Below are 25,469 nucleotides of genomic sequence, written 5' to 3'. Positions count from 1 at the left end.
ATGTCTAAAGCAAGACGAATTTGGAGAGTCATAGCTCTTTCTGCAGCAAGTTCAGCATCAATCAGGACCATGGCTCCTGAAAATTTTGTCAGCATTTTATCCACAATAGTAGACAACTTTCGTATTTTGATTGAATTCAGTATGACTCCTACTGAAGGAATCATCGCTCCAAATATATCTCCTACCACACCAGAAGCTGTCTCCCTTTTCTGAATCCGATGTAATTCAGACAGCTTTGGAAACTTCTTTAAGTCATCCAGTTGATAAATCTTTGGAAATACTATTCCCAAATAACATATCCCATACCATCCTTTAGGAAGACGATAATAGGCGTTAAGTACAAAAATATAATATACCCCTGGAATAACTGGGTCTAGGCCATTTAACATGAACGTCCATTTAGCCTGAAACAAAAACATGTGTTTACATTCACTCGTTCCTACAAAAACTGTGTCATAATATGACTTAGGTCTATATACACAAAGTCTCCCTATATGTAATGCGTCTAAAGCTAATTTCCCTTGTGTTTTTATTGCGGCAAAAGCATAGTTATCTACAGACGTTCTTTTGTGTAATTCCTTTTCTAATTTCTCCTTTACCACTTTCCTCCTATCTTCAGTGTGATCTAAAAAACTTTTCTCTACAGGTGAAAGCAAGCATGTAAGGTTGTCTCTATGAGCATAGACTGTAACAAAAGGCAATATTGGTTCAAAGAACCCTCTAACTCATTTTATATAATAATCTCTTGCTGTTTTACTCAAATATTAAATTATGGGGACAAATGAAAATACGACATCCTGATTGGAATAGAAGTATTGAATATGCTCCTGGTTATAGAATCTGGTTAGTAGCAGACTACATGTTATTCCATACGTAAGGGGCATGCTATGATATGTCACCCCTTCTATTACTGAGGTAGGTATTTGTGTGCATACATAACAATATTTCGCATCCATTGTCTCAACATACTCATTCAGCAAGCGATAGAAGACGTTAGAAGATAGTTCTTTCTTATCGTGTAAGTAATTCTCGTTTTGTTCGAGTTCCTGCAAAGGAGTTAATTCAGTAGGAGTTTTAGAAGTAGAAGCATAATTCGCGTCTCTTTCATTCTTTCCATGCATTCCAAGAGCTATTGCTACAATTATTAGTACACATGCAGTTATTAGGCCTATACACATGTATTTACAACATTTCATTTTGTGTCCTTTTGTAGTGTAGCCTGTCATGATCTATATAGAATCAGAAAGTTGAAGACACCTTATCAAATCAAATTTGCAGATATATTTAAAGCTGAACGAGTTCAATGTTCACACGGTTTTCTTTAGCAGCTTAGTCTCTTATCGGTTTAGCAGCTTTTGTCTCAAAATTGGTTTCAAAGTCAATCAAGTTATCAATGTCTTATCCAGCTCAAAAGTCAATCAGGTTATCAATGTCTTATTCGGTAATGTTCATGAAATTTCACTTTTCAAGTGCCAAAGTGTCGTTCTGCTTCTTCGTTATCAAGACTGAGAGATAGAAATTCGTCTGACCAATCATTAGTGGCTGTGTACGCCCACTCTGGACCAGAATATCTTCTGCTCTTTATTCTTTTCCTTTTAAATTTTGCATCTCCTTTTGATTCTCTCTCGCTTATGTCTTGTTCTTTGGCTGTGTCTTTTTCTTCATTCAGTGTTGTTATTACGATAGACACTTCTTTTCTTTTCTCCTTCAATTTTGGCCCTTCATTTTCTTTTAATACTTCTTCAGTCTTTGATTTGACTGGCGATATGCCTTGTCTTCGTTTCGCGCTGCTTTCACCTGATGGACCTGCAACCGGTTCTGGAAGAATTTGAATGATTTCACTCTGTTCTGTCTTGTCTCCTTTCCTAGGAGGTCAATCAGGTTTTATCCTTCTTTTCCTGTATCGTCTGCTTCTGGGAAAGCCCTCCTCTTATTAGGCTCTCCTGCTTCTTCACCTGTGACAGGATCTTTGTCACCTTCAGGATCTTTGTCACTTCCTGAGGCTTCTTCTCTGTTATCCTCAAAAGGATCGGCTGCGTCTTCCTCAGAAAATATCTCATCTGTCTCGATTTCTGCTTGTTCGCTTTCAGGCTCTCTTTGTTCTGTCTCAGTGCCTGGTACTTTCCTGTCAGTTGCTGGTAACTTCAGCGCTTCAATTTCCTCTTCTGTGGGACACCTCACCCTTTTCGTGTGACTGGCGTGAATCCAGTTGGGAACTCCCACACACTTCACAGCGGTGGTAGTTGTCAGAATCACTTGGAAAGGTCCTTTCCAACGGGGTTCCAGACACGACTTCCTCACGTGTTTCTTTATCACGACCCAGTCACCTGCTTTCAGGGCATGTCCTGGACCTTGGATCGGTGGCAAGGTGGTTGCCTCCACCTGGTGAGAAAAATGCGGACCACATCAGCCAGACCTTTGCAGTAGTCCAATACCATATCATCGGTAATATTTACAAGAGCATTTGCAGGAACTGCTGGAAGTCTCATGGCTCTGCCCATGAGGATCTCATGCGGTGATAGTCCAGTTTTTCTACCAGGTGTGTTTCTCATTGACATTAACACCAAAGGCAATGCGTCAGGCCATTTCAAGTTTGTGGATGCGCATATTTTCGCCATCCTCGATTTCAATGTGCCATTCATTTGCTCCACTAGTCCTGATGCTTCAGGGTGGTAGCTACAATGCAACTTTTGTTCAATGTTCAGTGCTGCACACAGTAATTTGATTACTTTGTTATTGAAGTGACTTCCCCTATCTGATTCTAAAGAGATCGGGAATCCGAAACGTGGTATCAGTTCTCTCAAGAGTAGTTTTGCAACTGTGAGACTGTCATTTCTGCGTGTAGGGTATGCTTCAATCCAGTGACTAAAAATGCACACAATCACCAACACATATTTCAAGCCTCCATGCATAGGCATCTCAATGAAATCCATCTGCATCCTGCTGAATGGCCCACCTGCTCTTCCAATGTGGCTCAAGTTTACTACTGTTCCCTTCCCTGCGTTCATTTGTTGGCAAATGATGCAACGATGGCAAACTGCTTCAGCAACTTGACGGAATTTGGGATTAAACCAATTAATTTTGAATAATCTAATCATGGCATCCCTTCCAAGGTGGGCTTGTCCATGATACAACCTGGCCAATTGCGTCAAAAGACTGTCTGGCAGAACCAATCTCCCTTCATTCGAAACCCACAAATCATCTGGTTTCTTTACGCATTGTAAATTGCTCCATGAGAGTTTCTCATCCTTACTGACATTATTTTGTAGGAATTTCAATTTTTCGATTGTATCTACAACTTTTAGAGCAAAGGCTTCACTTGGTTCAAGTTCTGGCTCATTTATCAAGTTCCATTTGTCTCTGAGCAATATACAGTTCAATGCGCAAAACCTTGCGACTTGATCTGCATATCCTTTTCCCAAAGAAACGAAGTCTTGTGATTTCGAGTGTGCACTGCATTTTACCACTGCTACTTCTCCTGGTAACTGGATGGCATGTAACAATTCCCTTATTCTTTCACCATTTTTCACTGGTGATCCTGAAGAGGTCATGAAATCTTTCTGCGACCACAATTGTCCAAAATCATGCACTATTCCAAATCCGTACTGACTGTCAGTGTAAATGGTGACTTTCATTAATGCGGAGAGTTGGCAAGCTCTAGTAAGGGCTACTAGTTCCGCTACCTGTGCAGAGTAAACTCCCTGAAGCCAAGATGCTTCCAGAACACCAGTTATCGTACATACAGCGTATCCTGCTTTCAATATTCCTAGTGCATCTCTTAAACATGAACCATCAACAAAAGTAATTTGATCATTTTCTTCCAATCGAGTGTCTTTGATATCAGGTCTTGGTTTAGTACAAAATTCAGTCACCTGAAGACAGTCGTGCTCGATGTTTTCAGCGTTCTCAATTTTGACATTTTCACTGGGAAACAAGGTTGCTGGATTCAACGTAGTGCACCTTTTCAGCTGCACATTTGGTGATCCCAAAATTATTATCTCGTACCTTATAAGCCTAGCACCGGTCATGTGCTGTGTTCGGGAACGTGTCAAAAGTATTTCGAGTGAGTGAGGGACCATAACTGTTAAAGGATGTCCCATCACTATTCCTTCGCTCTGATTTAGGCTTATACCAACTGCTGCTACAGCACGCAAGCATCCCGGTAAGGCTGCTGCGACTGGATCCAAAGTAGCTGAAAAATATGGTACTGGTCTGTTTATGCCACCATGGGCTTGAGTCAAGACAGACAAGGAACATGCATCACGTTCATGGCAAAACAATGTGAAAGGCTTTGTGTAATCAGGCATACCTAAAGCTGGAGCTCTGCACATGCATTCCTTTAATTCAATAAAAGCATCCATTTCATCTCTTTTGAACACTATTTCATCCGGCGCATCTTTCTGGGTCAGTTTCAGTAAAGGTTTGGCTAGGGCTGAGAAATTAGGAATCCATTGGCGACAGTAGCTCACCATTCCCAAAAACTTTCTCACATCTCTCCTCGTTTTGGGTGGACTAATTTGAAGTACACTTGTTATTCTTTCTTTCATGATTCTTCTCGACCCTTTCTCTATTTGGTGACCCAAATATTTCACTTTCTTCTGGCAGAACTGTAATTTTGAAGGAGACACTTTGTGTCCATTCCTTCCCAAATGGTTCAATAGGGCAATAGTGTCAACCGTACAGTCATTTTCTGTCTTGGATGCGATCAGTAAATCGTCAATATACTGTACTAAGGTTGATTCAAATGGTAATTCCAATGATTCCAAATCTTTCTTTAGAATCTGATTGAAAATTGATGGTGCCTCCAAAAACCCTTGAGGAATTCGACACCAACTGTAGACTCTGTCCAAGAATTTGAAACAAAAGAGAAATTGGCTGTCCTCATGAAGAGGCACAGAAAAGAATGCTTGTGACAAATCAATGACTGAGAACCACTCTGCATCACAGGGAATTTGAAACATTATCACAGCTGGATTTGGTACTACGGGACAACATTTGACTATTATGTCATTTATTTTTCTCAAGTCTTGAACAATTCGGACCTTTCCACTCGGTTTTATTAGTCCCATGTTTGGTGAATTACATGGACTACTTAGTACTTCTCTCAGTACTCCCTGTTTTACAAACTCATCAATGAGTTGGGCGACTGTCATGAGAGTGTCTTGTGACATATGGTATTGCAGAGTCTGAGGAAAATTTACATTGGGTTTTACAGTCACTTTCACTGGTTCTGCTCCTTTAACCAATCCTACTTCTTTCCCTGTCATATCCCACACTTCCTTTCCAACTGTTTCCTGTAATTCAGCGGGAATATCTGCTTCAGTGAGCATAGGATAAAGAGTAATCAGGGGATACTCTTCATCAACAGTTTCCCCTTCGTCTCCTCCTAAACTGTCCTCTTACTCCTCATCACTGTTTGTCTGTATTGTAATTCCATAATTTGAGCACATAATCGAGCATCCCAACTTGCACAATAAATCTCTCCCTAATAGGGATATCGGACTTGTCACACACCACAAATTTATGTGACCCTCGAAAGTTACCAATTCTGACTTGCACTGGATCTGTGATTGGGTTTGTCAGATACCTATTTGCTACTCCTACTACTTGAACTGTTCTCCCTGAAAGTGGCAAATTTGGTACTTCGATACTTCTGACTGTAGAGCATGTAGCTCCTGTGTCAACCAAGAATGAAACGCTGTGACCCATAACTCTTCCTTCCACATACGGTCCCTTTTGATCAACTTCCAAAGATGGTGCAAGCATACAATTTCCCCCCTCATCTGAACTTTCACTCTCCCATACATCGTTTATCACATTCTCACTGTGTAACGGGAATTGGTGTACTGTGTCATTTTGATTCATTCCTTGACCCGTGACCTGTTGAGGAAGCATTACTTGTTGCTGATTCATTGGTGCTAAGGGTATTTGCATTTGCTGATTAGGTACCATGGGAAACTGCTGTTGCATTGGCTGCGTTTGTACCATTTGTACACGGGGCATTTGCACCTGCTGTGGTTGTATGGGTTGTAGACCCTGCATCTGGTTCACATTATTTTGGGAATTTGGATTTGGACCTCTCAATTTCGGTCCTCTCATATTCTGAAATGTGTTGACATCATTGTTTTGCTGACCTACACCTTCCTGCACCATCATTGGGCACTCCCGTTTCCAATGCCCGACGATTCCACACGTGTGACATGGCATCACCTTCTTCATTGCCTGTATATCATTTGGAATCACAACAGTATTTAAATCAGGACCATTATTCACAAAACCTCCTTGGCCTCTGCCTCTCATCTGTGGCTGAAACATAGCATTTCCCTGTTGTTGCTGCTGCAGCAACTGCTGTTGAAAACCTTGCAAACCCGTCTGAGCTGCTCTAATCTGCATCACCATCACTTTTTCCTTTAACCTTTTCTGTTTTGTCTCAATCTCATCACTGCAGTATTTGGCATAGTTCAACACTTCATCGATCGACTTTGACAGCCAACAAATCAAATGCATCTTAATCATCTGACTGATTTCGGGTCTCAGTCCTTCCACAAATCTGAACACAAAATGGAGCATGTCCTTTGCCTCAATCGTTTCCGTGCCACTGTAATTTTTAAATGCTTTCAACAATCTCTCATAGTACGCATGTATCGACTCCTTAACCTCTTGTGCTGTTCTGCCAATCTACATTTTTCAACGCAACTTTTGTTTTCAAATGCTCAATCACCTTATGGTATAGACTCATTACCGTAGGCGATGGTGCACTTGTGTCCCTATCTCTTTCTGGTTCACTTGTTGGCCAACCTACAGCCCTTTTACAATCTTCCCACAAATCTGCCGGAACCACAATTTAGAACAAAGTATTCAGGTCTTCCCAAAGACATTTTGCGAGTTTCACAAATCTATCTGTTTGTTGATACCATTCGATCGGTTTCTCTCTTAACTTAGGGTAATCATCCGTAAAGGATTGAATATCGCACCTGTGCCATGGTACATGGACAAGTTTTCCCCCTGCCGTTTCTCTCATTGGTAACATGGTTATCAGATCATCATTCTGTTGTACTTTTTCATTCCGATCTGGGGTACTTTCTTTCTTCTTGTCCTTTTTCTTAACCCACCTGCTCTCCAACTTATCTAGACATCTCCAAACCTGCGCGCTTTGCAGTATCTCTTTAAGGTGTGTTTTCATTCCTGCAGATCTCATGTGTTCAAAATCTTTTGTCTCAAAGTCTAACCTGTAACTTCTGCTCAAGTGTTTGGTCTTACCTATGTCAACCTTGTTTCTGTCTGCAATTTCTTGTAACTTCTTATGTATGCTGCTTACTTCTCTTGTAATTCTAGGGCACATGTATCTCAGCTCTTCTTCTGTGTATGATTCTAACCTGTTCAGACCCATCGTTCCCTCTACTAGTTCATCTGCTTCCATGCCCAATCTTATTTTATTCAAATATTCTTCTCCTTTCCCGCTGGGTGTACTTTGTGGGGAGTTCAGGCTGTTCAACCATTGTGTTAACTGTTGCGCGTTCAGTCCCATCAATGTAGCACTTACATCGACCGCTACTGATGGTTTCTGTAACGTTTCTGTTTTTGAAGTTAGTGGTACTATTAGTGGTGGACCTGACCTTACCACAGTTGATGGAGCACAAGCTGGAATTGGACTAAATTCCAACTAAGACCCAGATCCATTTAGCAGTGTACCTACCGGAGTCGTTTCTTGAGTATTTTCTATGCATCTTCTCCCTGTCTCATTTTGTGTCATTACCCCTTGGTCGCATACACTCGGTTTTGCCTGTATATACAATGGCACTGGCGGACCTACAGTGATAGGCAAAGATATTGCATCCGGATTCTGTCTGTTCCCCGAATTCTGTGGCATGTTAATTCCCACATTATGGTGCATCACTGGTGGCATATCTAACTGGCTTTCTGCTATTTGTGTGTACCTCGGTACTTCTTGCATCTGCTTTTGAGGCATCAAAATTTGTGTTGATTCGGCTTGAATCAATGTCGGTCTTTGGTAATTCTGTCCTCCTGTGCCATTAAACTAGAAGTCATTTCCAAATTATGCTCATCATAATAGCGCCTTTGAACCTGTGGCTGATAATCATTGACAGGTTTCAATTTAGGCATGTCAGGATATATTCTCTGACCTTGTGGTGTTTCTGGTGTAAAAGGCATGTCGGGACAACTTTGCCTCTGCAATATTCTCAAATTCGGTGTTACAGTACCCTTTACTGGTTCTGGAGGGGCAGTACTAGTGCTTGGGCCGTTTTCGCTTTCCACATATGGTGGCGGGCGGTCATTTAGCAGCTGCAGAATGAACTCCTCATCGTCTGATTCGTCTGACCTTTTAGAATTTCTATTGTCTTCTCTATCTCTGGACTGACTCCTGTTTGTTTTATAGATAGCTTTCCTTCCTTCCGTCTCTGCTTCGTCAGTAATTGCTGGAAACAATTTAATTCCCTGCAATACTTCTGATCTCCAAACCTTTTGAGTACTATCCCATCTAGCATCCGCTAGTGTCTTTTCTACTTTTCTCACTCTTGTTTCAAATTTCTTTTGTTGTTGTCTTCTAGCCATTAGCTCCCAAATTGCTAATGCTTCAAACAGTGCTGGTCTTGGAGGTACTTTCATGTCGTATAGCGCGAATCTTAGATTCTCCAAAACTCTTAGATTAAACGACCCATGGATAGGGAACGCTACACTTACATGCTTTTCTGTTAATTTACACCATTGCTTTAACCAAAAACATGGTGCGACACCCTTTTCTTCAATCACGATGTAAGCTGGTGTACCCTCAGGCGGTGTTTCTTCTCCTACATTTGCTTTAATATATACATCTCCCCTCAAGGCACTCTTAAATACTTTGAAAAATTTCATCTTTCCGTCTTTTATTTTCAAAAAATTTAATCAATAAGTGACTTTAATTCCCGGAATACTCTTCGCTTGCCTTTCCCCACCAATTGCGCTTCACGGACTGCGTCCAATCCATGCGCGACCCTTCTCACCAACCAACCTATCCCAGCGCGGCTCCTAGTGACGTCTCACCCACACACTGCGGCTGACAAAGTCTTGCGGCTTGTCCTCCTTCATTCAGCTTCACTCAAAACTAATTTCTGCAATATATCGCGAGCACTTAACCAAAAGAAGAAAACAAATCTGTTGGTTTACTACAGGAAGGATAATACAATCGCTTCAGAAACCTTAGGGATTTTTCACTAGCCTCGGCAGTTATTCCATCTTTCTCGGTTTCCCACTTTCGCAAGCAAAATTTGCCCCGGAAATTTTACTCTCAACTGATCAATGAACTATTCTAGCGCGCCTTAGAATTCGTCAAATCTCAAAGTCGAAGATTTTCTTTTATTCCTCAACACTCGTACTGACTTGTTGATCACGCCCGATCAACCTATAAACCGAACAAATTACAACATCAACCAAGTGTCTCATACACTTTTCAACATACTCCGGAGTCTCTTGACCTCGCAGGGCCCGTCTCAACATCAACAACCACGTGGACAATTTTTCCTGCACAAAGCGCTACACACATGTGAAGTTCGACGACTTCCCTACTCTCACACTTTGGAGCATCACTCCTCTAAAATTTGATTGGGGTTCGTAACCCCCTTAAAATCCTCACAAACTTCACAATTCATCTGCGGCGTAAGCTATGCAAGCGCAAAAAACCTAACTTCACTCATACTGTCACTAGAACCGCCGAAAACATTCTCACACCTCCATTTCCTCCATTCGCAAGCTCCGAGATTCTGGGAAAGTCATTGGGGATTTAGGGCATCATCATCTCTCCAACTTGTTTAATCAAAGAAAATTCTAACTTGAATCCGTCTATTGTTCGGATGGGGTCCCAAAGGGCGAAACCATCAATCTTTGCTACCATCTACTGATAGCGCGTCCAGTCTTTATAAATTACTTATACTTGGACACGCCGGAGGTCGGTGAACCTTTTAACCGAGTTGGGTTCTCCTCATCCAAGAATAGTCGGACCACTCAAATTAATAATCAATAACTATTTATAATCAATAACCAATACTCAATTAATAGGTCAAACAACACATTAGTAATCAATAGCAATCAGTATTTTGACACACCATGACCTTTCAGCCATGAATAACCACACCAGTTTATTAAAAGTTAATGAATTTATTTCCCTATATTAACAAAGCTAGCACAATATAGATGAGTCTCAAAATCAAATGATATACATATACGAACATTACTAGCTGTCCATAGCGGCGGAAGAAACGCAATCTACGCAAAATCTGGATTATAATGCACTCGGTTATAGCAATACAAATCTCTAATATAAGTAACTGAATTTGACTAATTGCATACATCGGTCAGCATAACAAGATTTCAATTTAGCATGGTGCATCAAATGAATACCTCAACTAACCTCTTATTAGCATTGGCATGTGGGGCTTCATGCAAAAACGAATTTAGTTAACATGAATTTAGAAAACTTCTAGCTTGGGCCCTATCAAATAAGCAGTTGGTACCTAGGAAGGAAAACACAATGCATAATACAATTATCCTTTCATATTTACCAAATACAATCAGCATTCAAGGAAAAGACTTCGTCCTTCAGGCACCGTTTCGATCAGCATGGGGCAGATTTCAAAGGGGCAAAGTTAACGCAAGTTTTCCTTGCGGCAGCAAGAAAATGGGGCAAAAGTTACTGCATGGGCAGGACGGGGCAAAATTAAAGTTAAAGTCTCTAGGGTGAGAATTCTTAAAGTCTCTTTCTCTGCGACAGAGAAAAGGCATCGAAATGGCACACAAGATGGCGTCTTGCTTCAGGCATCAAAATGGCATCTAGGAAAATGTCTGACTTCTCTTTGTCCAGTGGGTTTAAGTAAGAAACATTCCAAATTCTTCAGGGTCTTCCATTGGAGGGTTCCATAGGGTGGCTTCCTTTTGACCAATGAATAGTGTCTTTCTCTTAGTACTCATTTATGCATAAGGTGTCCTTGGGGCCTTGGAACACAAGTTGCAACAAAGTTTGCCAATTAAGTCTATATCAGAACTTTTATTGTCTGCACCTGCAGAAGCTGACCTTGCTTCAAAGGGGATGAATCTAGCCTAGCACGAAACCTTGAGATAAGTGTATTAGTCATTTCTACTGGAAAAATACAACCTTAAAATAAAAGAATATGTCTTTGTTAATACAAATGAAAACCATGCAGTTAAATTTGAGACCAGGCAACTAGGAAAAAGCCTCTGCTAAATTTAAGCTAAGCATAAAACAGTTTCAACAAGAAATCATAGAATACATTTGCAATTATGACGGATTACTATATTTATCGATTCTTCATGATTAATTAAGCTCGTTTATAATAATGGCGAACTACCCCGTGGGCACATTTCCCACGTACATTATTTTTCTTCGCTAAAATCACACTACCTTATACAATTTTGGTTACATGATATATGAATATTTGTTAGCGTTTCTTTTTCTGCTTCATCAGTCTAAAGATAACCAAATTTCAGAACGTCTCCTGGGATGCATATGTGCTTCAACAAGAGTAGTTTGGGGAGCATTGATTAAGGATTTAATGGTGTAAATCATGCTTTTAAGCCACAGTTTGAAACTTGATTTAACGTGGAGTTCTTCGTAAAACACCATGAAGCAAAGGCGTCTCAAAACAATGTGCATTCAAATGTACAAATCTTTCCATGCAAAAATAATCTATGTGCATATCAAAAATTGTAAACGATTGCTTCAGTCTTGTGTGAAAAATCACATTGTTTGTACACAAGTATATGGAGATAAAGGTGACCCAAAACACACAAGATGGGCATGCCTAGTGCTGGCAATTTACTGGAATGTACTGCAGCAAAAAGATAATAGGACTTCAGATGCCAATGGACACAACGATAACGCTACCAGGGATAAAACCTAATGTGAACACTTAAGAACAAGGGAATAGGTGTTGATCTCCCAGCTATTGGTTGCCACTAGTATGCTGATAACTTGAATGTGGAAAAAGAAAAAATTCACAATCACTTCATATGTGATTACAAAACAACATGGTACACAATGGTGATGGAGCGACTAACCAGACACCTGCTTCAGAACAGAGACAGCCTTCTGTCAATATAGCAACCATTACTTACCTAAATGAATAAAACTGCAAACAAATAATATGCCCACCTCAACTAAGAGTCGTGCTTATCTTTGACTGAGTGGAGACATTTGTTACATTTGAAAATGGAGAATATATGTGATTAGAATTGAAAGAAAGTGGATTAATATTTGGGATGGGCACTCAACCACCTCAAGAAATAATAACACTAACTTGGCAAGGTGAACCCCAAAGTCATTAAATTCATTTGAAATCAATACCCTGGTATCTTTGGCTCAGAGCAGAGAGGCTTAACATAGGGAAATGTAGAAAGAATGTATGCTGTACCAAAACAGTAATAAAGTCAAAATACCAAACAATAAAAATCCCATACCAAATCAGAAAAATAGAGTAAAATGTAAAACAAAATGCCACCAGATGTATGATTTGTTTTAAAGTTTAGGTAAAAATAGCACCAAAAAGAATTAAGTGCCAAATGATAATCTATAGAAGAGGAAGACTGGGACCTGGCACGATTTTAGGCCAACTGAGGTGAAGCATAAGTCAGATACCCCAAGGGTGTCCATCATGGTCAAAGTTTTTACCTTGTGACAGTCTTTTTTATGGAGCTCAAAATCCTCAAGTGGGACAAGGCCAAAGCTGTATCTGATGAAGTTGCATCAAAATCAGACACACTGGCCACGAGGTCCCGCTGCAGATCTGAAGGTCTTGGAAGTCCTAAAACGTTCTAGGTCCCACCTTTTCAGAGTTTCTGGGGCAGGTCCTATGGGTCACTTCCAATGCTCCCCGGACCTCAGAGAGAGAGTACTTACTACAGCAAGATCCAGTACAGGTCCAGTTTCTACTGGTCACTTGAAGAATAGGGCCTTTTTCAGCTTATTTTGTTCCTGTAGCCACACATTAGGCCAGTCAATTAACCCTTGAAGTCCACCTCTTTGCCCTAGCTATAAGTGGGAACAGGTCAAGTCCTTCATGGTGCCTCTCAGGTCACAGGCAACAGGTCCAGTTGTCTTCTGAAGGTACAGAAAGTGTTCTAACAAGGGTGTCTTGGGATGCCACATTTATAGTTGGCACTAACAGTAAATGTTCCCAGGGGTAACTGTACTCGCGATTTCAACAATTTCTGTTTGTCCTGCTGCAAGCAATCCCACTGTGATCCTCAGTCCTAAAGTCCATGAAGGGTAAGGAAACCCTTTTGTCTGTGTGCAGAGCTCTAGTATCCACTTGGAGGCATGAGTAGGGAAATGAGCAGTACCCTCCACTGTATTCACTCCTAACCAGAGCTTCCCTCCCACTGGATTCAAAGCCAGCATTGCTAGTGGGCATCGGAGACCAAGGCTTTCCCTTCTTTAGCCCTTTCCTTGCTTCAAACTATGAATGGGCACATCTCACATCTGCCCCTTTCAAGTTACTGAATTTCTTCAGGCCAACCTAACTGTTCTTGGGCTAATAGGAGTCAAATGTCATAAACACAGTTCATCCTGTCACGAGGGCTAAGTCACTGTAATGCACTAGGTGCAAGGTTCAGGCATCATTTAGGTCAAGCACTTGCTGGGCAGCTGGGAGAAGGCTAATGCGCATTAGGAGCTGCAGGCAGGGAAAAGGTAACTTTAAAAAGAAAATAAGTTCCTTAAATATTTATTAAAAAGCTAACTTCACCAATGAATTGGACTTTTAATAAATATGAAAATGTGAATGACTATCTTTGCTGTTTCTTGTTAAAAGTTACAGGTCAAAGTTTTATTATGATCTTTGATGGTGAAATGGGAAGAATAGGCATGTTACTCCTGTTTAGTAGGGGTAACGTGCAATTACAAAACCAGCACAAATAGGGTATAGAAAAAGGTGAAAAATCTGGAGTGACCATGCAGCAAAGGTAGATATTCTACAATAATGAATACAGGCTGGAAGGGGGAAAGGAGGGGATGTTTAAGGGGAAAATAAAAGAGTACTTTAAACCATGGTCAGTGTTAAATAGTAATGAATAGAAAGTAAATCTTTAAGAAAACGTTTCACAAATTGTATGCAAACATACAAACATTGCATTTTAAATATATTACATCTGTGTTACTTGTGCTCATGCAGTAAATAGCACGACATATTCACAAAGTATTTGAAAAACTTAACATGGTGGTACCATTGTACTACGCATAGTACCAATGCAAGTTGTATTAATTCTGGCCAACAGGAAGAATGCCACTGGGCTAATTGCACGCACTGGCACTGCTATGTCTGGCGAAAGAAGGCTTTCTTCAAGGCCTACTTACAACTTGCCAGGGGACAGCACTCTATATTACTTCATGACAAAGCTCCTCAATAAAGCCCAACATATACTACTTTCATAATTTTATTCATAACCTGGTAACAGCGAGATTTACAGGGAAACAAACTAACAGTTACCTAAATTAATAATACATAAAAAACAGCATAGTTTGAACGGCCAATTATAAGAAAAAATAAAATGTGGCAGAGCAAAAAGCAGCAGCGAGATATGGCACGATGAAACTCTTCAGATTAATCCTTCTGAGAGCAAAGGTAACTAATGGCTGTGGCATGGCTAAATGATTAAACATTTGGCCATGCTAAAATATGCATGATCTTAAAAGGAAGGTAATGACAACGGCGTGGTGCTGAGGCTGATGAAAGGCTCTGCTTGACACAACAAGAATCAGCGGTTGTGTTTGAAGTGAAAGGGCTGCCCAGAGTAAGTGCCTTCGACATGCTGCAGGCTAACTTTGCCATACGGAGTTAAGTGGAAGCCAAAACAAGGAACACCAAACCGTGAGAGAGGTTTAAAGTTATAGCTCCTAGAGTGAAAACAGATTTTTAACAAGTCTCCTGGGTGACCTCGTGTGGCATTCAGGCTGGGAAGAGTAGCGCTAGCAAAGTAAAACTCCCACCATAAGGAGGAGGACTAGGGACCCCGAAATTCCAACTTTGTTTATCTGGCTGGACAGCTGCATAAGCTCAGTGGCTAGTGGGTCACCATGAAGCACAAACAGTCCTAGGACCCTTCCAAGTGAAGGAGGGTTTGCTAGATTGTTTGTTCCTTATGGATCCCCCCTCAACAAGATATTCCATCTCCGATGAGGGTGCCTTGCAGCTGGCTCGGCCAATGAGCCCATTGCTGGGTGTGTCTAACACCAGGGATGCTTTTTCACCACAAAATAACTCATTGCATCGGGACAGCAGGCTACACCACAAAGGGGGGGGGGGGGGGGATTATTCAGCAATGGCATCCTAGACACATCCAAAGCATTAATGGATATGGGTGGGGCCTGCAGGGTACAACGCCTAACATTTGGAACATTAATAAAAGTGATGAGCAGACTTTGGGGCAAGGTAGACACAGAATGTTAGATGCATGCCTGTATTTGATCAAGTGGTTAAACAGTGCATTTCAAGAACAATCAGGGATAAACCTAAATAGCCCCAAAGACAATTTAAAGGCCGATCTGAGAACAGAATTCAATGATAGTTAATGGGCATGAGCCTTGACGTATTCCCACAAAGTGTCCCATAACACCAAATTTAAATGCATCCAATTTAACTTGCAGCATAAGGCCTACGTCACTGTAAGAAAGACCAATACCGGTTAGGTCTGATTTTCCCAGATTGGGGTTAGACAGAGGATGAGGCCATGCCCAAACAGAAATCACAATAATTAAAGGAGAATGAACCAGAGCTACTAACCAAAGATGTACAGACTCTGCACTATGTGCAAGGCGACATGCACCAAACACACCATGCTGACTGCCCCCACTGTACGACTGTAAGTGACAGCCCATCATCTTTGCAACACCTTCAAGCACAACTGGTCCAACCCAGGAAACACATCTATTATTTAACTGCAGTTTCATGCAGGGCCAGCTTTAGTGCTGGTGGGGCCTAGTAGAACAATCTTTTTTGGTGCCCCCCCTCAGATTCCTACACTACCACCGGGCAAAAGTGCCCCTCATATACCGATAGCCCATCTCTCACATACATTTAATTTGTGTTAAAGCGCTGGTGAAGGCTGGCTTTACTAATCCACTGAGCTATATTCATGAAATACAGATCTGTTCTTTGCAGCAAGCACATTAACCCTCTGTGCTACTTTATTGTCAATCAAAACTGCCACTAGACAAAAATCCGATCTCTCACTCTCTAACAAGAATTATCGACATTTGTATTGCTGCCCGAACGCCGGACGAGCCAGGAACTCTGCAGCAGGTGCTTTTATATTGTAATCAGTTGCTAAACACCGCCCCCCACCCCATCCCCATCCCCACCTCCCGGTGACCCTGTTTTCATGTGCACACAATGTTGATCATTACATCTCCAGTGAGGGCTGGAACTTGTTCACGAAACATGAAAAGATGCACTAATAAATGTAATAATAATGTGCTAATAAAATGTATGTACTGAGATAACTGAGCAAAAAAAGACACAAGAAACTCCGGAGCTCACAGAGCTATAACTTAGAACTAAGGTAGAACTAGCATCCTCTGGCGTTCCGTGTGAGAAATAACCTCAAAGAGAGGTAAACATTGCGGTCTCATTACGGGCGCCCCCCTTAATTGTGGTATGTATGGGAAGGGCTGCTAATGCACATACAGTAATTATGAATTTCTTGATAAATACCGATGGGTCGAGGAAAAACATGTTCGGTATTTACAATTTATTTATGTATTTATTTATAAATCTATCTATTAATAATCATGACATAGTTACTTAAAAACGTACATGATACGAATAAAACAAGACAGAATAGACAGGCCAACTCAATATTAACAAATGAAATGTGTACAATATATGCTATTGGTGTGTGGTTTCTTCAGACATTAACCTAACTTTTGCTTAGGATACGATAATTTTGTCAGAAAAAAAGTAAAGTTGAAGTTAAAATAATCCAGGACAAGATCTCATTAGAGGTATCCTGACCTTCCGCTGAATGCACGTTATCGTAGCTCTGGCATTTACTAGGAAATAGGGATTTCGGTGTGGTAAGCACCAAAATCCGCATTTTTCGCCACAAGTACATTCTGAGTCAGTAGAGTCGGATGTTATCAGGTGCTATAAACAACACACAAATTACAGGGCCGCTTGTAATGAAGGGCAAAGAGTGAATATATTCCAGGACGTAGTTTTGCAATTCGGTACCAAGAATATAATGAGTACTGATACACCATCACTAAAACCAACAGAGCTGCTCAAGCGCACCACAAGCAAGGGCAAAACACACTCCGAACAGGTGGACTGAGCTTCACAACATTAATCAAGGAGAAAGAGTATCAAAAATTGTGAGCATGTAACCGACTGTTTTGTTGTTCATTAATGTAATCGACATGCATGCAAGGAAATGTCTTTTGTCACTATGGAACGAACCCATGGATTCCCAGTAGCCCATTGTGGTAATTACCCGAACGCGCGTTCTTTTTGCATTTCCAAGTGACCAGTAAATTTGCACTTTCCGCTTTGCACACATTGGTTTATTACTGTGAGATATATTCGGATTCCTGAAACCTGTACCACGCTGATTCATTCTTTTGTGCAGTTTGCTTCGTGCTAGGCACCGCTTTGATACTAAGAGTTCAGTGCCTCCGTCTCCTAGCAACTAAAGCATCATCGCACCTGCAAACGTCATTATACACCGTTCTCAGTGAGCGCCCGTGACGGTGGTTTGCCAGGAAACTTTACCACGTTCTTCTGATGCGAACTCGATTTCAGGTTACACCGTGCACTGCAATATTTGCCCCTCCTTTTCCTTAATTAAATTTGTAGTAATATAAAACAGAGATTGTACTGGCGACTGAAGCAATTTTCTGCCCTACATGTCACCACTAAAATGTTGAAGTGTGTTTTTTCCAAAAATGTATTGACGTGGTATGAAATATTTAAACTTTTCTATTTCAAGCAGCATCCGGGAAAGGTTTACATTTCGCTAAACTCCTATGCCATTCTTCTTTTTGAAAATACGAGAGGAGATTCTGGCCACATAATAAATAGTAAGTTACAGGTTCATTCTTTGTTTCATTGGCCTGAAAACATCAAGGGGGTCATTCTGACCCTGGCGGCCGGTGACCGCCAGGGTCACCGACCACGGGAGCACCGCCAACAGGCTGGCGGTGCTCCCTCGAGCATTCTGACCGCGGCGGTTCAGCCGCGGTCAGAAACGGAAAGTCGGCGGTCTCCCGCCGACTTTCCGCTGCTCAGGTGAATCCTCCATGGCTGCGGAGCGCGCTCCGCAGCCATGGGGATTCTGACACCCCCTACCGCCATCCTGTTCCTGGCGGGTCTCCCGCCAGGAACAGGATGGCGGTAGGGGGTGCCGCGGGGCCCCTGGGGGCCCCTGCAGTGCCCATGCCCATGGCATGGGCACTGCAGGGGCCCCCGTAAGAGGGCCCCACTGTGTATTTCAGTGTCTGCAAAGCAGACACTGAAATACGCGACGGGTGCAACTGCACCCGTCTCACCTTCCCACTACGCCGGCTCCGTTCGGAGCCGGCGTCCTCGTGGGAAGGTAGATTTGCCCTAGGCTGGCGGGCGGCCTTTTGGTGGCCGCCCGCCAGCCCAGGGCAAATCTCAAAATACCCTCAGCGGTCTTATGACCGCGGAGCGGTATTTTGACGGGGGAACATTGGCGGGCGGCCTCCGCCGCCCGCCAATGTTAGAATGACCCCCCAAATGTCCAAGTGCCACACTTACAAAACTTAACTGTTCAAAAACTGAATTCCAGGTTCAATTCGAGTTTTCTTATAATGTGATTAATATGGAAAAATTGCCTTTAGCCAATCCCATGATCCTGATACACACCTTCATTAAAGATCCAATCCAAGGCGTTCTATCTTCAGGACGTCAGGCAATACACTGAAGGCCTCAGGTGCACAAGTGTGCAGTGGCATGCCCAAAGAGCAGTGGTACCTGATGCCTCTTCACATGTTCCCAATACTGTATGATTACCTTGTGCTATAGGAAACATAGGAGTAACTGAACTAAGAACTGAGTGCTAAAGGTCTTAAGGCTGCGTCATTAACTAATACGAATGGCAATACCAATGTTGTTTGTGATGGGTTTGTTTTTTTATCTTATTTTGAAGTTATGGTTTTGTTTGTCTCGGACTCAAATCTATTGAGCAGTACTATTGTTCCTAGGAAGCGATAAACCAATCCCAACGTATGCGATTCCAAAGCAGAGTTGCACTGTCAGAACCATAGCAGACCTCTCTTTGTTATATAAGTTTGTAGGTGACAAGGGACAGATCCTTCCACTGGCTCAGACAGATGGAGAGTGAGAAAAACTCCTGAGAGGACATTTATGTTTTAGATTAAAGAGAGATAATTTAAGTTTACTACAGTGCTAAAAATGTCCTCAGCACAGTGATATACCAAGAAAGTGTCCAGAGTGTCCAACACCAGGACCTGAGAATAGCTCTGGTGCTCCCAACAGAGGGGTGTCCTGTTGAAGCTCTCATTTCTGACTGAAGAGGAAGATATTCCCCTCAATTCAATGATTTGTTTTACTTTCATGACGCACAACGCATCTAACGCGCTGATCTCATCAAAGTGAAAGCAGTGCCAACCTCCTCTGTTTCAGTTGTTTAACTGCAATTGGTGCTCGGAGGCACAGCTCAAACTCCCAAGCACCGTTTACAATGGGGAGTTACTGCTGGAATGGGAAACGTTTACCCTTTCCAATTGTTGAGGTGCAGTTGGAAAGGGGGTAATCTTTCCCCTTTCCAACAGTACCTCTCCTTTGTGGATCAGTGCTCAGATCTGGAGATTATTATTCTGGAAAATCCAATAAGGTATGTCACCTTGGCTTATTCCCGAATCTCTAGTTTTTACAAACGTCTAAAGTCAGTACGGTTCATGAGATGCCAACCAATTCTATGGCAACATTCTGCTGCCACCTCCCGATGGAAATAGTGAGGGAATTGGGGCTTTTTGGACGTAATATTGATGTTTAAATGACATTTGGAGTAGGAAAACATGCTTGGATCCATGAAAACTGCACCACTCAGGATTTTCCCTATGTGACTAGTTTTCTGAAACATCTGGGATTGGTACGGTTCCCGGCATACCAGCCATCACTGTACTGCATTATTACACCTACTCACATCCCAAGACTGAATGTAACTTTAAAGCACAATTCCTGACACTTCCACAGTTTCTGGGCTTTTCTTGTCCCAGGGAATAAGTCCACCATCACACATTTATCTGAAGAAGTGTGGGACCACTAGGTAGTAGGTCTTTTGATGCTCCCTACAAATTCTGGATGTTTCTCTCAGAAATTGTAGGAAGTCTTTTGTTTGTAATCAAAGTTCAATATTTGCATGTCAATCTGGCTAAGAAGGATTTATGGAATCCACCCCGGACGACTTGTGCATTTAGTTTTCACAAATGTGACTTTTTGATGGATCATTTTTGGACATTTTCTGTTCCAAGTGATAAGTTCAAACACACAAATTAGTAACTGTTTTCTTCAGGAGTGTGAGAGCTGTATTGTAAGAGACTTGTTATTCTATATTAGATATTTCTAGCTTCCAATTGTAAATTAGTGTGCACAAAAATACATTAAAATAAATCACCCTGAGAATATTCTGCCATTATGGTTAATACAAAATTCACAATGGTAGAAAAAACCTACATCACTAAACTCAGGTTCTTGGGTACACTTGAAAATTGCATAAGTTTCTTTTGTAATCATTTCATGAAGTGATGTGTTTCAGTACACAATGACAAATCATTGTTAAGTTAACACTTGGTTGATAGGTCTGATACATCTGAGTACCGAGGGTTCTTGGACAACTGACAAAAACTGTAATCTCAATGACCAGAACAGCCCGATGGACAAAAAGGGATATTACTTTTATGGGTGGGAACTTAGTGCAAGAACTAACCAGTACCTCTTTCTCCCACAAAAAACACTATCTTTAATTGCAAAGATTAGTTTCTTTGGGAAAACATTAAGTATATATAGAAATGCCACCTCGCTAAATTCAGAATCATATCTAGTTTTTAGAGATGTATACGTTTCTGGGTTCACCATTGGGTTTCACCCCTTTTCCCCTTTAGACTGCACATGGGTAGAAAACATAAACATAGGAAATACTGACCTGTACTAAGAACATTGCAGAAACTCTAGTGAAAATGTTTGCTTCCCAATCCACTCTTTTTTTGTAATCGTTAATGGAGGGTGATACTCAGGAGTAATGGCGCCCCAATACTCTCTCATCCAAAAACTCAAATCTGTTATATCACGGTGCTCTGCACTAGGGTCACACCCCCTGAATACCCTTAAAGGTTAAACTAATTAACCAACAATAAACATGAAAAACGTGAAGGCACACATGAAAAAGATACAATTGTGACTGTTAATTGTATCTTTTTCACGTGTGCCTTCACGTTTTTCACTCTTTTTTGTACAAGGGCCAGCACTGTAATGAATTTCAGATTGGCGGGCGAGGTTTGATTTTTGGTGTGGAGCCCTTGGTGGTGCCAGACTGTTATTGTTCCCTAGCAATGAGAGATTTAAAAGACATGCGAGTTGATAGGAAATTCCAGAGTTTGTGCACAGCAAGCAAGTAAGAGTTATTGGGAGAAGTTTTCTAGTGCCACAGCAGAATGCCTAGACTGAATCTCAGGGTGATGATTACTTCCTGTTGAGTGAGTCAAAGTCCAAGTTAGGCAGGTGGGTGAGGAACAGATCAGCTTAAGACAGAATGCACATGTCAAAATCTATACAAAGCTGAGTCGTGATTTTGGCACTTGGAGACAGGACTGCACTTTTTTCACCATGTAATTAGTGGGGATATATGATTAGCTAGCAATACATGCAGGTTACAGATCTCTGGGACAGATGGGAGCTCTCAGACATTCCACTTGAATAAATTGCTAGGTTCCGATGAAGTGAAGGTACAAATAGAACCTTTAAAGGACTTTATGGTTGAAACTGAGATAGAATTGTGTGTTTTGCAATACTTTATCAAAGGGACAAACAGATTAAGGAGGGTGTGTTGGAATGAGCACCATTTGCCAAGGCTCTGCAAGGCGCATTGACTGCTTATATGGGGCCCATTTCTGGTTTACATCTTAGTTTATATCCTAATCAGTACCTAAGGAGCAAAAAAAGGACAATGGTGACTTTGTTGTTGTACAGCTACGGCTCTTTCAAGTATTTCGTCCAGGTATGGGTAAAGACAGGTTGGTAATGTTTGTTCAGGCTCTAGTTGGGGTTTTAACAAGGGAGGAAGGATGTAATGCCTGCTTGTACAGTTCAAGGTAAGGTTGTTATCATTGCTATTTGTGGGAGAAATGATACCTCAGCTGCATGTATCAAAATGTAATTTCCTTGGAACTGCTGCAATCAAAACAATGAATGAAGAAGAGGAGCCTGAACTATTGATTAAAGTGCCAGGTGTTCATTATTTTGTAAGATTTAGAGTGATGTGCCTCGGACCAAAGGCTGAATGGTGAACAATTCGAGAGTGGTGATGCCTAAACTCTGAAGGACCTTCCCAAGTGTTGCTCACTAAAAGCAGCCGACTAAAGGAAGCCCTGAGCTTCTAGGCAAATATGTCTTTCAGAAACCAGTGTTGAAAACTGTACTATGCTTTTAGACTTGAGCTAAGTCAGTTCCTTAATGGAGGGCACTGTAAAAAAAGAAAAAAAGAAAAAAAAACTGGTGAGATGTGGTCATGCATCTTGGGATTTATTAACATCCTAGTAGTGCTATTCCGTATAGAAGATTTGAAATCTCATGCCAAGAAGTTTGATCGTATGTGGTACTGTATGGAAATTCCTTCACTGTATGTCTAGACCTAGCAGCCAAACCTTTGTTTCATTAGCCGATCAAGACACATACAAGATGATGAGACCAGAGAAGGAGCATAATGTGAGCCAAAGTCGTCTATTCGATGCAGAAACCCTCTTACTCTTATTCAGGGATCTCTTCACTCAAACCACACCGTTTGTGCATTTAGGAGATCTTACGGAGTTACTTCTCTAGACGTTCAGTAGTGACACAGATGGTGGCAGGAATCTCAGGGATCCATTGCCACAATTTGTAGGTGGCAGCATTACTTAGAGTTATGACCCTAAACAGAAGTCCCAGAAGCAGGGATAATGATTCCAAAATGTGCCTATTGACACCAATCACATGAAGAAACGGCCAGCATTTATAAAACCCAAGTCCTCATTCTACAATTTGTACTTATTCTCAAGCCTTTGGACAGAAACTGATCGTTGGCAGTTGCTGACAACGTGTCACTAGAGGTTTCTGTAGCAGTTGGACTGATGCATCAGTGAGTAAAAGAAAACTAAGGGATCTTCACTAGAAATGTCATGGTCCGTCTGCAGAGGTTGTTAAAAAGAGTAGATGTTACCTTCAAAAGACCACTAGAGGTAAACATATCACCAGAAGATGAGGAATGTGCTGGGCAAAGCCACTCCCCTAAAGAAGAACAAATATTGTTTAGATCAATGACTGCATAAGGAAAGGAAGAATCCTCCTCCTTGTCATTATCAAAATCATACAAGACATTTTCATAGGTAGGAAGGACTGCTCTCTGGATCAGAAATGGTTTTACCCAGGAGACAGGATATCAGCGGTCCCCACTTATTAAACACCACTCTCATACTTTAGAAAATAAGACTACATTTGCAAGAAAACTTTGTTTCCAGGCCAGCAGATTACTTAAAGAATTTCACATTCCACCCATCAACGTAAGTTTTTAAGTGAGATGCCCTATCTGTGATGGTTATGTCCAGAAATGGTTCCAGGGCTTACTGTGCCACTGGATTTAAGCAACACAAAATTTAGGCTGGATTGTTTTTTTTGGGTCAGAATTTGCCTTTGACTGCTCTCCGGAGAAGCTGAGAGAGCAAGTATAAAGGAAGCAGCCTGAGTAACTACCAGCAGGTGATACTTATTCAAGTAGTCACACCTTCACTTTTTTGTTTTCCCAGAACAGCAACAAAGCAGAGCTTATCTACTCTGAAACAGTAAATTATTTCTGGAAAACAAAATAACACTAGGCCGCTGGCACTGAACTGGGTGTGAACAGCTACATTTTGAGTCTGATGGTCTTGCAAAGTGGAAACTAGCTCAAAAACGGTCTCCAAAAAGCCTCTAATGCTGGAATATGAAGAAATCTAAAAAAAACATGATGGCACCGACCACTGTGGGAAATCTCAACAACCTTAATAAAGCCCATCGTGACACCTACCCACTAATAAGTAACAGTTTAAAGGGGCGACTAAAAATGTAGTATCCCTAGATTTAATTGCCCTATGTCTCGATAAACACACTTATAGAAAAATAAGTAAAAAAAGTTAAAATTCTTAAAATAAAGTGAGACAATTTGAAACATGCATTTGCAATGCAACCGGTCCCACGTTTGCTTGAGCTAGAGAAATTAGCATTGTAAACTCCTAACCGGTCTTTTCTTGCCACATAAATTGAAAATGTAAAAAAACAGTTTCACGTAACTAACTGGACTTTTCTTGCCATATAAACTGAAAAGTAAACGTTTAATGTAAGCGAGCTGATGGCCACGATCAGTGCAAAGCAGACACACAAAGGGAGATAAAAGTTCACTCGTAGTGAAACCTATCGGCAAAAGTGCAATTATCCATGTACCCGGCAAAAGTGCAATTATCTACGTAACCGGCAAAAGTGCAATTAACTATGTAACAGAGTTGAGGTCATGCAAAGCGCTCGACTTCTGCCCAGTGAGATCACGCTGCGAAAAAAAAAGAAAAAGTAGTCCAGAAACTAGATGGAAAATGTGGAGCCTCGTATTTTTTCGGTACTTGGTCGCTGCGCTCAAGGAGGGCTGAACACCGGAAAAGGCATGACTTATGCATGCCTTTCACTAATGAAAGCAAGCAGATTTTAAAAGGCAAGCCCACGAACCAATGAAAGAGACTGATGTGACATGGGTGTGATTTGAAGCTCAAAGAGAGACTACAACACATGACGGAGCGCTTTGTGCTTGCCTGTAAAAAAATGAATACGGAATGAAAAGGAAGATACAGAAAGACATTTAAATCAATTTGTAAAAAGCAGAGTGTGACATAGGATCTAGAGACCAAGGGATGAAAGGGGAGAGGAGTGAGTGAGAAAGGGAGGTGTGAAAAGGGTAGGTAGAGCAGAGAGATGTGTAGAAAAGTACAAACATACAGAACTCATAATAATGAAAAACATGACCTTATGCACTTACAGCAACTTCCTGTACGTCCTCTCCTGATAGGTCTGATTGCAGACATAGGTGATGTAAACGGCAAAGTGATCGGCTGCATGGTGATGGACAATGTCACAGACATCAGAAATCACAATGTTTTTTTCCATCCGTTGTTCCAAATCCAGAAGGAACCTAGAAACATAAAGGTT

At 41.4% G+C, this 25,469-nt stretch overlaps 1 protein-coding gene across 2 annotated transcripts in view; it reads right to left on the bottom strand.

The window, feature by feature from the left end:
* The window catches only part of NGEF (neuronal guanine nucleotide exchange factor), an 850,900-nt gene that overhangs the window by 177,506 nt on the left and 647,925 nt on the right, over positions 1-25,469 (bottom strand). For both annotated transcript variants that reach the window (XM_069213776.1, XM_069213777.1), the window contains one exon: positions 25,300-25,452. In XM_069213776.1, coding sequence (XP_069069877.1) covers positions 25,300-25,452 — 153 coding nt within the window. The remainder of the gene's footprint in view (positions 1-25,299; positions 25,453-25,469) is intronic.

This window comes from Pleurodeles waltl, chromosome 11 (assembly GCF_031143425.1).
Source record: "Pleurodeles waltl isolate 20211129_DDA chromosome 11, aPleWal1.hap1.20221129, whole genome shotgun sequence".
Lineage (NCBI taxonomy): Eukaryota > Metazoa > Chordata > Amphibia > Caudata > Salamandridae > Pleurodeles > Pleurodeles waltl.
The sequence above is the reverse complement of the archived record's forward strand: the minus strand, read 5'-3'. Positions and strand labels throughout refer to the sequence as shown.